This window comes from Ammospiza nelsoni, chromosome 3, assembly GCF_027579445.1.
Source record: "Ammospiza nelsoni isolate bAmmNel1 chromosome 3, bAmmNel1.pri, whole genome shotgun sequence".
Taxonomy (NCBI): Eukaryota; Metazoa; Chordata; class Aves; order Passeriformes; family Passerellidae; genus Ammospiza; species Ammospiza nelsoni.
Genome location: NC_080635.1, coordinates 97,799,172 through 97,815,934, shown reverse-complemented (window position 1 = coordinate 97,815,934; position 16,763 = coordinate 97,799,172). Strand labels below are relative to the sequence as shown.

Below are 16,763 nucleotides of genomic sequence, written 5' to 3'. Positions count from 1 at the left end.
ACCCACTACTCAATCCTTAATGGGCTTTGCCAGCCCTCCTCTCCAGCCATTGTACAACTCTGGAGGATCTTAAATCCGGAGGATATTTTGTGGTTTGTATTAAGCTGTTTTGGCCATCAAGTCTTTCTTCTAAAATGCTCGGAAGAACCTTAGCATCAACTTTCATCAAGGTACTTAAGCAGGTTATCTCTCTGTGGCCTTTATTAACAGTGAATTGACTGATGCTTAAAACATGGACAGCACATGTATGAAGCCCTGTACTGTAAGCTTTTTGTCTGGTAGTTCAGTGGTTAGAAAGCTCACCCAAGATAGGAGAGACCCAAGGTAGGGGTCTCATCATTGCAAGATTCAAGGCCATTTTGAGAGGAGTGAATCTCTGTGCTGCAAGAATGAAATTTCCATGCTATAAGAATGAAATCGTTAGGCTGTAGGACATTTTGGAGTAAGGCGGCTTGCCTAATTCCCTCTATTCACCAGTAATCTTATTCTTTCCTATTATAACTAAATATTGGCTATCTGAAAGGGAAAAAACTGCTCTGTTTTACATTCTGTAATTAAGGTTTTTGCAGAAGAGAAAATACCTAACCAAAATGTGAAGCATCAATCCTTACAACCCCTTGTCACTGGCTTATTACTACGTGTCTGATCTCAGTCAAGAGCCAACAGCAATTTATGCTTTTTTCCTACTGAGGTATTTGTATCAAATGTGTTTTTAACATGCAGCCTGATAACCAGTGAAAGATTTGGTGCAGATTCAGCCAGGATGCATGCTGACTCACCAAAAAGAGAATAGGGTGATAAGGATTACTCTTATTGAAGCAGTTGTTAATTGGCCAGTCAGGTACAAAAGATAACATCTGTTCTAAAAAAGAGACATCTCTAAGGAAGAATAAAAAAGAATACTCATTTTAATTAAAAGGGGTGGTCAGATAATCTCCCAAATAAGAAAGAAATCAATGCATTTGAAGAAAAACAGATTAGATCTGTTTAGGCTTCCGGGAAGGACTTACAAAAAAGGATTGGTTATAAAAAGCAAGTGTCTTACACAAGAAAAAGGACATAACCTGAGGCCTGACATATAGAGAAGACAGAACTCTTTGTAAACTGAATTTTTAAGAAATCTTGCAGACTAACAGCTGGATAAAAGGAGAGACATAATCTCCATGTCAGTAGAGCAAATGTCAGTTTTATTTTATTTCTTTTTTTTTTTTTTTTGTTACAAACATTTGTAACTGTGTCCTATTTTTTTATTGGTTGTTTGTTTGCTTTATCTCTATCTGGCGTGAGTTAAGTTTGTTTTCAAAGTGTAAGGAGACAGAAAAAAGTCTTCTTTCTTTAAAATTTTATACTAGAACGATAATTTATCTCCAATTGCCTTAGCCCACGGCATGTTCTTCAAAGAACCCATGGATAACAGTTGTTGGATATGCAGTAGGATTGTGTAAGAGCAGCAGGTGGTATCACAAGATACAGGGGAGGAGATGCTGACAACTATGAGTGTTCTTAGTCATACAGCTAAGATATGAAGGAACAAATATGAAATCTGAGATCTTCAGAGAACATGGAATACTGAAATTTGAATGCTTAATCTGCGGATTAAGTAACATTGAATGTGGCAGGAACTGGAATGAAGATGCCAAACCCTGTCTTCTTACACTGTGGCTACAAAGTTCATGCTTTGTTTTAGCTTCTGGCCCAATGCATAATTCTACTTCAACAAGAAGGTGTGAAAGTACTCTTACTCCAGAATATGCTGTAGTTTGGGGTTAGGTCATTTCTGCAAATCCTTATCCTTTGAACACCCCTCAGAAACAGCATGAAATTGAACTCTCATATTCTCAGAACCATTGAGCTGCAAGATAAGAGGGAGACTCTCCACTGTCTGAGGTGAACCTAACTCGAGATTTTGAAAGGTAGTGTGTAAACATCTAGCACCAAAGAAGAGCTTGGCTCTCACATGCATCACCCCAGCGATGAGCATCATTGCAGTGTCTGACCACTTAACATGTTTGCTTCTGCCATTCTTATTATGTGTCTTTTTTCCTACATTATAGTCAGTATCTCTGAAGTCTGATCCAAAGGATGCTTTGAGGAGGTTGGACATGTAATGGTTTTAGATTTGTCTGCCCATATAATGTAGGATAGCGTAGGATGTTGTAACAGCAACACTAATGGAAGCCCAATCTCTTCTCTTTCCCTCAGCTGTTTCACACCTGTTCCTCTCCCTGCTCGTCATGCTGGCCTTGAAACTTGAAGTAACGATACTGTGCTTTATTGCTTGTCTTTTGGAAGGAACATTAAAAATAGATACCAAGTTTTGACAGTCTTAATTTCCAGGATAAACTTCTGAGCAGCAAACCTTTCCCAGCCTCTGGCCATAGACAATTTACAAGGTTCCTTTTTGCTAGGAGTCCATGTGAATAATAGTAGAGTATGAAAGATTTTTTAGGTTGATCAATTGGAAAGCACCATATGACAATTTTTCCTTAGTTTACCATAAAGCTACATACATATCTGTAGGCTCAACAAAAGAACATGAAAGATTTTACTGGTTTTGTAAGGAGTGTGTTGCATAAGAGTGTAGAAACTGGGAGGAAAATAAACCCTTTTAGTTTCCAGGTAGTCCTCAGAGGTCATAGGGGCTCAGTACAGCTGGGCTTAATTTCTGATTATAACCAATTCAGTTCTCTAAGTCTGATTGAATTCAATGAGATCTCAAATGTGCCAGTACTGTGGGTATCATTCTCAATTGCAGATTCATCAACTTTGTGGTTTACCCGTTCAACACTATAAATCTGGTCCAGGTCAATAAGAACTTCCATGAACACATATTCACAAATAATGTGGTTTACTTGTAAAACACTAAGTCTGATCATGAAGTTTAATAGGAACTTTCATGAACACAGATTCACAAATAGTATGGTTTGTCAATTTGACACAATAAGTCCGTTTTAGTTTGATTAGAAGTCTGCTTCACATAGTTTCTAAGAACTCAACAAGATTTCCTGGACAAGATAGGAACAGACAAGATAACCTGGGCTGGAAGTAGGGCCTCTTGTCTGCACCAGTCATTCTGGGGGTTCATGAGGAAGAAGACATAGTTCTCAAAAATTCTAAATAGACACCAACATCCTTGGGCATTGTGTACACAGTACTTCAATTGTACTTTCTCTGAGACTATCTGCAGAGTCAGAGAGAGATAAAGCTATGGAAAGTGATGGGTTTCCTTCCAAATTTTTGATGCAACAATACTCATCTTAGGAAAATCTTAGGAGATTTTCTCTATAATTTTGAGAAGAGGGGGGAAATGGTCTTGTTCAAATGCAATCCACTAGGCTTGTTAGGACGCAGAAATAGAGCTGAACGACTGTTATTTCTCCAATATTGTTCAAAAACATGAATGAATCCCATAAATCAAATAATGATAAATCTGTGTAGTAGCAGTAGTACAGAGGACCACTAGTCAAGAACTATGCAGTAGGAGGCAGGAAACTTCTAGTATTTGTTTCATCCTGGTTTTGTCATTTAACTTATTTAAAAATTCTTTTCCTTTTACACATTGATACATTTGCAGTATGCTATTAGAAGGGCAACTATTGATTACAGCACACTTCAAACATACTGTGTGCTACATCACGCCCTAAACTGCATGGACAGGGAAATAGAGGAATTAATAAGATATTACCACAAGCATTAATACTCACTTCCATAATTCTCCTTTTGATGAATCATTTATTTATTGCAGCCAAACAGATAACCAAGGCAATTTTTGATCCTTCCCATGGAACTTTCTTTAAGTTGTTCATTATTAGAAAGTTAATCTAACAACATATGCTTATAACTACAGTGTCTCTGTTACAAATCCTACTTTTTACAGTTTAATATCTCTAGTTTAAATCATATTAAAATAAAACTTGGTTTTCAGCCCAGATGCATGTTTCTTTTACAAAACAATTATTTATATAGGATTTTCTTTTAATATAAAGAGCAGCGAGAAAATTAAATTTTCAAAGATTTCTGTTTTCTTTGACAAAAAAGATGTTCACAAGAATGTCTTTGAGGAAAATTAAACAATTCAATGTCTGAATTGGAAAAGTGGCCTTAGTCTTTGGGAAAATGAACTCCCTATAGCATTCTGGTTGGAAATCCAATTGCAAGATATTCATCTCCCAGTTTGTTTTTCTGATACCACACAAATGCAGATGTCCTTTTTGGGACTTTTGCAGTATTTTAGACATGTAGTCTTAAGGCAGTTGGTTTTTTCAGTTTTATTTCCACGATTTCATGGTTTTTGGTTGGTTATTTTGTTGGGTTTTTTTTTTTTTTTTTTAGTTCTGTGAGGGGAAAGAAAGCCCTAAGTCATAATGACCTTTTTCCTTTATATTACTTTTTTACTTTAGGAAAGACTGTGGCAATAAACCAGGTGTTGCCATATAGTGCTGGTAGGAATAGGACTGATCACAGGAGAAATCGTGCATGCGAGGAGTTAGGTCATGTCTCAGATGCATAAACATGCACAAGTGAAAGGCATCTCCTGCCATTGAGCCTCCTCTATGGCTTCTCTGGGATTTTAGATCCAGGTGTAAAGAAGAAAGCAGGTGTGGGAAGGACTTCATCTTCACTAATGTGCCAGCTAGAACATCTGAAAAGGCACAGTGATATTTGTAACCTGCTATTCATAAGGGCCACAAGCTTTTTTGTTGCCTTTTGCTGGCTAAAAAATTCTGATGTTTGCATTTTCCATGTGCTTCTTATCATTATATATCATTCTTTACTGAGAATGAAGTTGGAATACCAAACTCTGTCCCAAAGGAAAACGGCATCTAGTTGAACAGAAAAATAAAATTATAGAAATGTACACACACAAGAATTAAGAAGAATTAAAATCATCTCAGCATAAATAATATTATAATTTCTTTAATTCTGTGTAGTTTACTTTCTACAAAGCTGTAATTAAATACTTAAATAACAGCTACTTTCTGCTAAGTAATACAACAAAAAGCTTTCCTAATTTAACCAGTTACCAATTAGTAAAGAAATTACTAGAGCAGACTACTATCATAGATGTATAGCAAGATGTTAACTCTTTGTTTATGATTATCAAAACCCAGGCAACTACTTGGATCACTAGTTGCTATTCTGGGGAAAATTGTTTGCTTAGGTGTTGTTAGCTCCTTTATCTCACAGAATCTCCATTTAAAAAGTTAAAATCTTTCATTTGAAAAATATTCTTCAAAATACACTAATAAAGTAGACAGTGTATGGTATGAGGTGAAGTCCTTTATTAAGTGAGTGTGTCTGATAACAAAGTCAAAACTGGTTTTTTATATATCAGGAAGTTAAAGTAAACAAACCAATACAATTAGTAAAATATGTATATTATTAATTATATTAAAAAATAGTAAGTTATAGTAAGTTGTTAATAACTATGTCATGAGACCAAGACAAATACTACAAAATAAAGGAAGCAGCTTCTAGAATATAAAATGTGGCCTGATTGTCATTGTCAGATAAGCAATTGTGTCATCAGTGAAATTTTTGTTTTAGAAAGATGGTTCTGTCTTAAAATGACATTTCCCTTTTGATATCTGAGATAGCAATATCAGTTTTTTTCAGTACTGAGCATAGTTATGCAATATTTTATAATACATTATGTGAGTAAGACTCCCTTTTTTTCCCTTCCATATAATACACCTTTAAAATAATTTTCTGTATATCATTTGGCCATCGTTTTTGTTGCATAGAACTAGGAAGTTCACCTTAAACTCTGAAAAGGTACTGAAAAGACACTCCCATATTCCACTAGCTGCAAGACTCCTTGGAGAAGGGCACACTTACAGATAAGCATTGGAGCTGAGGGTGTTCTTGGTCCATATGCCAGATTAGCCAGAAATCCTTAGGCTCAAATTACATCCTATATAGAATTTTCCCCCCTATTTCCCCGATTCCTCTGCTTTTTTTCGCTGCCTCAACTGCAGGATGACACAAGATCTGCAATGGTGAATCTATGCTTCTTGGGAATTCCTTTGCTTCTATCATGGAACTGCTGCCAGGTTGATTAAATCATCTGTAACTCAGTAGAGGAGTACAAAAATTGCCAATAATGGGCATGAACCTACATCTATATTTGCTAGATATTTTCAATTCAATAATTTCCCTAGATATAAATAGAACATGTGTTAATAGTACCTGTCACTCCTTTATAGCTTTCTGCATAACAAGAAAGATCCACAGGAATAATAGGTGCCCTTTTGCATATTCATGTGATAAACCTAAATGTTAGACACATAGTCAAAGAAAATCACACTGAAAAGCAATGAAGCCTCTCAGTGTGAGATAGATTCTGGTTAGATTCTGGATAGATTCTTCAACCAGAAGAGTTGCATTGCAAGAGGGACAGATCATAGACGGAGTGCTTCATAAAAAGTGTCGCATTGAGACGTACTAAATGCAATATCTCCATTTTTATTCCATATTTCCATTCTTTATTTACTTATACCTAAAACCAGATCATTACTTTATGTCAACAAGTCAAAATTACCAGCATCTCTAAGGGAATTAGTAATCATGCTTTTGCTGTTCTGCTGGCGTAAGCCTCATGCAACAAATTGCAGTTATGCTTTTCTTCTGGTCCTTATCATTGCTCAGTCTCTTTCATGGACTTAGTATAACATTCTGTGCAGCTTCTATTAGCTGTAATTTCAACAGACTACAAACATATTTATTAATGAGGCTTTTTTTTTTCCTTTTTAGCTGCACTGATTAGAAGAGAGAAAAGGAACTTATTTAATGAATTTTGATCTGGAACATATAAAAACATAATGCTGTTAAGTAAGAAATTGAAGTTTATCACTGAAAAACATGAACAATAAAATGCAAAAAGTGTTCATATTAGACTGACTTGGCTCCTAACATGATGTCTTATTTTGGAGTCCAATTAGACTCCTTTGTTCATTTCAGACTGCTTTTGGAAATTCTACAAAATTTTCAGTAGTATTGAAAAATTTTTGCAAAATATATATTGAATTGTGGTTCAGTTACTCTATGACTGGAAATTTCTATTTGTGCAAGTGACTTGAAGAACTGAATGAACCTGTGTAAATCTGCTGGTCTGCCCATGATTTATAGTACTTTCAATATAATTATAATTTTAAAAGATGCTTTGTTTTAAACGAAACTGGTGTCTGTGATTTTATAATTTGAACTTCTTTAACTCTTGTGCATTGGACACCTTTTGCAAGGATTTAGTGCTAACTGGATGTATTGTGCATCCAATGCTTTTCAGCATAGGGTGAGTTCAGTTTATTAAATCTTATTCTCAAGATGAATAATACCACCCTTTTGTTTTTAAATATGTCAATTTCTCTTAAGCTATCAATCCTTAGTATTTAATCAGAAAAGATAAACACATTTCATTTGGCCTTAACTGTGTGCCACAATAAGAGAAGAGACAAGAAAGCTAATAAAATAAATTGTTTAAGTTATCCAGAAGATAAAGTTTTTGAGTTTAAAATATGTAACTCTATTTTTCAAAGTGGATGTTGATTTAGGCTGTGGCTCTCTGAAAAACACAATTTGCAAGGGAAAGCTAATAAACTGCTTTAGTGGCTTGAAGAATTGGTGATTTTCTCTCAATTGTTTCCCTCAGTCACTGCTTGTTTTGTTTATTACAGGATTCTGTTTTGAAGACAATAGTGTGTAAGGGTTACATCTGGTGTGTTCAAAAACTAGTGGCACAAAATGCTGAGATGGCCTGGGGTGAACTGCACTCTGAGAGCAGGCTTTGGGATAACAAATTGCCTTTGCATGAGGGCCCTGGCATATAGAATGACTTACAGAGGTGTGTTGTCAAGGCAGAAGAGGTGAAACAAGGGTGGTCACGGGGACTGGAAATTTTTATTCCCCCTCCTGCTTTCTTCAACCTTCATTTTTCTTTTTTTTTAAGTCATTTAGTGACCTGAGGTGAAATGGACAGGAATTGACAGCACACATGCTGTTGCTGGCAGCAGAGTCACTGCAGTTGCTCCTTGGACATGAAAGAAAGGGAAAAAAAGATGAAAGAAACCCAGTTGTTCTCTAAATATAACACATGTAAAGATAATATGTTTGCTTCAGTTGAAACCAACCCCTTTTTCCTGTAGAAAATATTTCCCCCTCCCCACTGCAGTTCAGGAAACAGGAGAGATGATTTTCTGTCTCTCCCTCTCCTTCTCCTTGCTTGCACAAAGAAAACGTGGGTTGATACCATTTTTATTGTTCTGCTGGGGTGGGTTTCAGACCTCACATTAGCATATTGAATGTCTAATTGAATTCGGGGGCTGTGTTAATCATCGTGTTTTGTTTAGGGGTGGTTGGTGAAAGGTGCCACCAAACGAGTGCTTTGGCTTGGGGTTAGCTTGGTGCTGCCACCCCAAGAAAAAGACTCGAGAAGGGGGAGGGAGCCGGGGAAAGGCGAGTTGGCTGAGTGATGTCTGGAGGGCGAACTCGTGTGTCTCTTTGGTGATGTGTGCTGCTGTACTGAAATCCACCCCTCTGCTGGAGCTAAGGCAAGAGTTGGAGGCATCTGATGCTGCCGTTTCCAGGGTGAAATTTCTAAGGCTGCTAGCTAAAAACAACAACCAAAAAAAAAAAAAAAAAAAAAAAAATCCCAAATCCTCAGCAAAAATAGCAGTCAGAACAGAAGATCCGGCATCTCCTGGTCCAACTGGCATAACCCAGGCAGACGTTTGAGAACCACATGCTTATGCTTTTAACCTAGCCACACACACGAAAGGGGGGGGGGGGGGGGGGGGGGGGCGGGGAGTGGAGAAAGAAAGGGACCAAAAAAGACACCGCAACTACAGAACATCACATTTCTCACAAAAGGCCAGAAACAGAGCCGGTAAGAAAAGGAGAAAAAAAAAAAAAAAAAAAAAAAAAAAAAAAGCAGAGAGAGAGGGAGAGAGAAAGAGAGAAACAAAGCCTCCCCCTCTTCCCCCGATGAGTTTTTCGCAGTGCTGTGGCGAGGCTCGGAGGTGGCTGGCAGCGCAGGGGGCGGCTGCTGCCGCGGCTGGCGGGGCTCGGCGCAGCAGCGGCCGCGCGCTCAGCACCGCCGCCCGGACAGCTCCGCGCCCGCGCCCGCCCTGCCCCTGCCCCACAACAAGTCCCCGCCGCCGCCGCCAACTCCGCGGCGCGCTCCGCCCGTCCCGCGGCTTTGTCTCCTCGCGGCACCGGCCGACAGGCGTAATCACCCCCGTGTCCCCCACCCCCTCCTCTCTCTCTCCTTTGCAGGAACGACTCTCTGGGAACCTGGTCCACCCAGGGATGTAAAACTGTGCTTACCGATGCATCCCATACGAAATGCTTATGTGATCGTCTCTCTACCTTCGCCATTTTGGCTCAGCAACCTAGAGAAATAGTAAGTAACAAAGAGGGGGGGGAAAAAATCTAGTTTTAATGGAAAAGGGAATGCGGGGGGGACTGCGGGGGGAGGGGGGAGCTGGTCCAGCTTTCCTCTCAGGTATATTGCAGACGTTGCATTGAGGAATTGTTTAATATTGCAGGTAGTCAAATGTTAGTCTCCTGGTGTCTTCAGTGTCTCAGATAAATGAATTCCAGATTCCGTGATACAACTAAATCCTGGGGAAATTTGCGTGCTCTCGAACTCTATAAATTTTTTAGAGAAAGCCTTGTAATTGTGGTGCAAATGTGTAGAAAACTTTTGTATTGAACGATTAAGGGAACGTACAGGTCTCTATTATTGCTCTTGGTAGGAAAACCCTAGATACTGTAGTTAAACAGATTGCAGATCTGCATTGGACGTTTTCAACACAGATTTTCTATGTAGTCTGTTGATATGATGTATCAAAAATGATCAAGTTTTCACGAGAAAGAGGGGACATTAAGTGTATGAGCTGACACTCCCAATATTATTGAATGTAAAAATAGCTGAAAAGCAAATATTTGTGAAGTTATCTTGCTAAAGCATGATTTCATTTTCCTGGTTTTGGAAACATATGAACAGACTCTTTTTAATAGCAAAGTAAATCCATTTGGAAAAAAGTGATTGAAATAAAATACTACTTTCTGCCTGAGATATGGCCTAAAAGTACATCTGTCTTATATTCTATTTGGGTGGCAAAAGATATCTTGGTAAATGTAATTTACAATACGTCCCTGAAGCTTAAAAAGCGTTTAAGTAAACCAGGCATGATATCCTTTAGAACTTTTAGATCTAAATTTTTTTCCATATTTATTAGTAAAACCCATGTCTATTTCAGAATATGAGCACATATATATAGAGAGGAAAAAACTGACCTGATACCTGAGGATAATAGCTTGCCTTAGAGCAGGGAAAGCTAGTTTGCTTTCAAGGTCATTAATTTATTTTCATTTTTTATTAACACACAGAGTAAAAATGAAATAATTCTGAATTTGAAGCTTTTTTTTTTTTTAAGGCTGGTTATACTGTTGCCATAGATATCCTGTCATTCCTTCTAGGCCCAAGGAAATTATGCATGTGAGAACAGTGGATTGAAGTCAAAGTTATTAAAAGTCAGAAAGTTTGGTCATTCTGCAACAAACATGAATCAAATTATGGGACAGATTACTGGATGGTCTTCAATATATTAGAGTGAAACCAAGCTGGATGTTTAATGCACAATTATAAATATTGCTACTTCTGAAGAGAAGTATATCTTTTAATTGATGTTAACTGGAGAGTCATTTAAACTTGTGCTAACATCATAGCCTCCTGTTACACTGTAATATTACTAGTTTATTTTTCAAAGTATCATGCAGGTATTACAAGACATTTGAAAGCTCAGAGGCCTCTGAGGAATGTATTAAGCAGATCTCAGAGTTATATAGGGATCAGTTTTGGAATTAAGTTGATTTCTCCCTCATAACTAATATTACGGAAACAATCTGCGGTAGGTTGTCTGCTTTTAATTTTGCTCTTTTTGCTTTTTTTTCATTTGACTCGTTGGTTTAAGTGCTGAGGATGTTTTTTCTTCATGGTTGCCTGTTGTAACTTACAGATCATGGAATCATCTGGTACACCTTCAGTGACCTTAATAGTAGGCAGTGGTCTTTCCTGCTTGGCCTTGATCACTCTAGCAGTTGTCTATGCAGCATTATGGAGGTATGTAATGGGTTGAGAAAGCTAAATGCAAATACACTGTTATATTTATTGGAATTGCAGTTTAAAAAGAGCATTAGAGCCATGTTTGGAAAGTGAGGAAAATATAGTGCATGCTTGGATGCATTTTTTGATGAGATTGATCAGTTTTACGGGTTTGGCCTGCTAATGATGGTAGAGCCCACTCTTGTCTTTCCCCACTTCAGTGGGAATGGGATTCCTCTTTTGGTGGGGTATTCATAGTGCTAAATGCAGGATTCTTATATATTATATATTTCATGTTAGGCTTCTGGCCTATACCTTTAGCTGCTTTTCCCCCATTTGCATTTTTAAATAAAACTTATAAATAAAATAATATTGCAGTGGCACATTTAGGGAGATTCAGTCAGCTGATTTTGAGTTTGTTCACATCAGTAATCCGTTTGAATAAAGACCATAAATTAAATAGTCTTAAATAGTGTGATGGTGCACCCCAGTGATAGATTTTCTTTCCGTCCTGAGTATGCAATATTAAAATACTATATTGAACTTAAAAGTGCAATAAATACACATGGACTAAATTAATCTGAGAAGTAATGAGAAATAGCATAATGTCTTAGTGCAGAAAAATAAGATAAAAAGTCATCCAAAGTAATAAATGTTTTAAAAAGTGAACATGGATTCTTATTTCACTTTTTTCAATAATTAAAGTAAAATAGATTCTTATGAAAGTAGTAAGAAACAAGGGGATGAAACAATAAATTCTAGAGTAATCTAAAACCAACCAATAGAATTTTGTTTTTAGAAGCAGCTTGATAATTTTACACCCATTTCTCTATCACTCTTATGTACCACAGAGACTCAGGATTAGAAATATATATATAATTATTAAGAATATCCAGTTACATAAGTTATCATAAAAGACTATAAAAATTATCAATTCTTGTCTGTCAAAACTAAGAATGAAAGTATTTCAGGATATAACTCCCATCTAAAGAATTATAGTGTTATTTTTGCACTCCCCACTATATTTAGCACTTGGATAGAAATACTGTCATGCTCACTGTAACTGGTCTACTCCATTATTTAAATTAGATACAAGGAAGAAATTCTTTACTGTGAGGGTAGTGAGGCACTGGAACAGGTTGTCCATAGAAGTTGTGGATGCCCCACCCCTGGAAGTGTTGAAAGCCAGTTTGGATGGGGGTTTGAGCAACCTAGTCCTGTGGAATGTGTCCTTGCCCATAGCAGGGGGTTGTAACTGGGTGATTTTAAGTTCTCTTCCAACCCAAGCAATTCTATGATTCTATGATTCTGTGAATTTCTAAGTGGAGATAAAATGTTATGTGTTATGGCTTAAGTCAATGCTGTGAGCTCCTGTTGCCCTGTATTTACTCGACCACTAAGGTCCTTTGTAATCCATGGGCACTCAGTGCTGGGAATTGGCCCAGGTGAATCAATAGTTAACAAGTTAGAAAGTAGCAGTGGGCTTTCTGTGTGAGCAAAGGCACACAGGACTTCTTGTATTTGTTTGCAAACACATAGAACCAGAATGTTGCTATATTTTAAGGAAGAACATGGATTGTGGTATTTGGGTTGTTCTGTCTAACTGGAAAAGCGTAATGCTACATCTCTTGATATGCAAGCAAGAAGGACTATAATTAATTTCATGACCAAAGCTCAGCATTTCTTGTGGGTTCAACAGCCTTTTTTATTACTTCCTCAGAGTTAGCTATGGGTGTAGATCCCAGGAGGAGACAGCAATATTAACTAACTCCAGTGAGAAGCATATAGTAGTGGTCATAACATATATAAAGATCTGGCGTGGTCTTCAGAGGAACTGACCACCCTTAACTTTCATTTTTTTTTAGTAGTCAGCATTTACTGTTAACAGCTCTAAAAATCAGGTCAGAAAGGCACTTCAGTTATAACCATAATCATTCTCTTTTTGTCCTGTAGCATATAGAAAGGCTGTATACAGAAAAATGAGAACACTTGCATCTTGAAATCAAATATGTGATAAGACTTTTTGATTTTTTCATCCCAAACATATTTGTAAAATGAATATGATAAGTTTGCAAGGGTGACTGTGATGTTCACTGATATAATTTAATCTTTCTGTACACATTTGGGTATTTTTGGCATTCAGTCTTATGAGTACAATACTATTACAGTACTATTGGAACATCAAGATTAATGTTATCCTTGTCCCAATAACATGTTTCAAAATTCACTGCCACAGTATCATCCACCAACCTGCATCTCATTTATACATCGTGGATCAAATCTTCTGTTTATATTAATCACCATATTTTTGCTGAAGTTAGTAATTATGAGTGGTCTGTGCCAGCTGTGGATATTCCCAGGGACAAGCAGAGAGCAGAAGAAGTTCCTGACATGAATGCATGTAAGCCCATTATTGTCAGTATGGTGTTAGAAACATGTTGCCAGCAGTTTTCAAAAGAATCATTGGTAGATTATTTTTTAAATACATCAAGATACTAAGAGGAAATTGTGCAATATCTATCAAGATATTGTAGTTTTCATGTTTGCTTTGTTATAACTCTCTAATACTCTTTCTGAGCACATGTAAGGGAACACCTCTCAGAGTATCTGCAATATTTAATGCAAGAACTAAATCAAACCTTTGTGTGACTCAGTAGTTGTTTTCCTTTTATAAAATTTGTACCCCTCTCTTTTTTTCTCTTTTTTTTTTATAACAGGTACATCAGATCTGAGAGGTCCATAATTCTAATCAATTTCTGCCTGTCGATTATCTCATCAAATATCCTTATCCTGGTTGGACAAACTCAGACACATAACAAGGTATGAGATGGATTGTATTAAATTTTCCCTTAAAGATGAATATCATTGTTTTACTTGTTTTTAGCTTAAAATAATTACATCAATTTAGTCCTATACTCATAGGACTTGGTGGTTTTGGTAATATATTAAGAGACAAGGGAAAATATTTACCATCTTGCATAGTCTTTATTTCCCTTCCAAAAATCCCTTTTGGTATTGTTCCCTCTAGATAAGCTGTGTTCTCTGTGGTAGACTTGTGTGTTTTATAACTAAATTTCAAAGCAAAAAAGTTCAAAGGCTCAACATCAAAAGCACAAATTCTGGTTCATTATAATAGTTGTAATAGGATTGTGCTACAGTGTTTTTGTCTTTTTATTAACACACTGGTACTCGAAAGGCAAGTAGAAATTGCTTAGAAGTTGGAGTACGATTCTTGAAAATGTGCAGAAACAGACATCATAACGAGCCATAGAACAGTTAGATCTCTGACTGATGTAGCTATAAGAAAGTAATAACCCTACATACCTCACTTAGTGATGTATTGCTGATTAATAATAATCTGTTCTCTGAACATCATTGGCATTTGTGCCTCTCCTGTAGAACAGCAGGATTGTCAATGTTTTGAGGAATCAGTGCCTGGTGCTGCTAGGCAGCTTTCACAAGTGTCAGTGAGTGGTTGCTTGAAATCAACCATAACTACAGGATTGCTTGGAATAGAAAATAGGATATAGTTGGTTAACTGGGCAATATGTGATAGAATGCTGTGAAGTTTTGGAGTAAGCAAGTGCTTGTAAAGTAGTTTTTTTTCCTACCATGTTAAACTATGTAATGCACTGCTCATCTTAATTTTTCTGATATCAAATGAAAAAATGTTCGTCATCTGCGGTAGGAACTGATATTTCTACAACACACCTGCAATTAATCATTACTTCTTCTCAAATAAGTGCTTAGCAGTTTAGCTGCCAGAATTCTCATAAATTCAATGCAAGTCACATAGCTGTACTTTGTAAAACATATCCAAACCAAACACAGTCATTTCCAGCACATATGGTAACAAAATTATTGAAGTCAAGTTATTAATATGCTTTTAAAATTTTGAAAGTGTGTAGAGGTAAAAATAAGCAAAATATAGATTTCCAGAAGAAAGCCATGTAACTCTCACAGATTTTATTCAGGGAGGGAAAAGCAATGTACTAACAACTTCTGTATAACAGAGTACAGAATTAATCCGACCTGGAATTTCATACATAGTCACATATACTATTTTATTATGCATTTCAAGAATAGATACGGTTCAGTAGATGCAAGTTCCTGTGTACATTGCCACAGTGGAATCAGAGTTTGAGGGCATCAGAACAACTATGTTGGCTCACACATTTTCTAGATATCCTGGCAGCCTTTCTCTGATACTTGACTCAGGGAGCTCTGAGCTGAAACATGCTCTTAATCCAGTTCCTTTCTATTAGTCTTAATCTCTTTGAGCTCCCTCACTTCTGCTTCCTGAACTTCTCAAAAGACAGATATTACACTGAGATATTTCTGAGACCAACAGTTCCAAAAATGCAGATTTCAAAGGAAATAATTGACAAAGGAAATAATTGACAGAAAAAGCACATCACGAGGTTTATACTTTTAATATGCAGTCTTAAAAATTACTGTAAAATGACAATTCTTGCAACACTTGTCTTTTTTTTTAAGCCCATATCTTGCTTTTGATATATCTACCCACCAGGAATTTATAGCCAGGGAGCACCTCAAAAGGATCAAAGGCAAAATACATGTGTTATATCTAGCAAGACGTCCCTTATTACAAACCAAAACTATTTTTATCACAGTGTTGACTGATACATGAATATATTGCAGCTCTAAGAGGCTGGCCTATGAATGCACCATCAATAAAAATGGCCAGATAACACCACTGTTTAGTGAAGATTCACTCAAATAAAAGCAATCATATCTGTGTATGACTTCACTGTGTTTGTAAGTAGGGATGTGTATAGGCATCAGGTGTATTTGAATTCAAGTTCTGATTTTTTTCATTTTCAAGATAATATATGATCCCAAGAAGTGTTTGGTTTTTAGTCTATACATCTAGATTGCAGTACTGGCAACTGTAGGAAAAATTATGTTTTCATTTTCTGAACTGGAAAATTAAAGTTGTAGATGAAAACTTTAGAAAGAGAATCAGGTCCTGACATGTGATTTAAGATTAAAAGTATCTTAGATTTGTTTCTGAGATTTTATTATTTACTGGAAGTGAAACTGTTTGAGGTTTTTAGTGTTTGAAAATTTTGGTAGAAATCTTGGGAATATATTATTAAGACAATATAATATCCAAGTCAGCAAAAATTGTTTGATGAATAAATGCTGAAGTAGTATTTTATGGCAAGAGGAGCTCTTCTTTTTTTTCTTAATGTATTGGAGAACATTTGAGAAACATAATATGCCAAGTCTGAATTTGTTTACTGTGTTCCATTGTCATTCTTCTGGTTACACTATTCTTACCTTATTGGGGTAGCTAGTTAACATCCACTTGATGATGTTAATATTCACAGTGCTGAAGCGTATCCCATTTCTCTGTGCTTTAGTTTTGCTCTGAATTGAAATTGTCTATATTTCTATATTTGTGTATATTTGCTTTTTGAGTAGGTCCTCATAAATGTCATCAAAGCTGAATTCCAGTTTAAAGTTGAACAGTATGTAAATTTAGCATACTAAAGATATATTATTGCAAACAGCATATTGTTGATTTGCTTGCAGTTTGTGGTTTCCTTTATCTGTATTAAACACTTCACAAACTACTTTTATTAACTTCAGTGCTAGTCAATCTCCAAGAAATTTCTGCAGCTTGTTTTAATTA

General features: G+C 36.5%; 1 protein-coding gene across 8 annotated transcripts in view; it reads left to right on the top strand.

Moving 5' to 3' along the window:
- Positions 1–16,763, top strand: part of ADGRB3 (adhesion G protein-coupled receptor B3) — a 447,230-nt gene that overhangs the window by 341,222 nt on the left and 89,245 nt on the right. For all 8 annotated transcript variants that reach the window (XM_059467469.1, XM_059467466.1, XM_059467467.1 and 5 more), the window contains 3 exons: positions 9,271–9,397; positions 11,019–11,122; positions 13,822–13,924. In XM_059467469.1, coding sequence (XP_059323452.1) covers positions 9,271–9,397; positions 11,019–11,122; positions 13,822–13,924 — 334 coding nt within the window. The remainder of the gene's footprint in view (positions 1–9,270; positions 9,398–11,018; positions 11,123–13,821; positions 13,925–16,763) is intronic.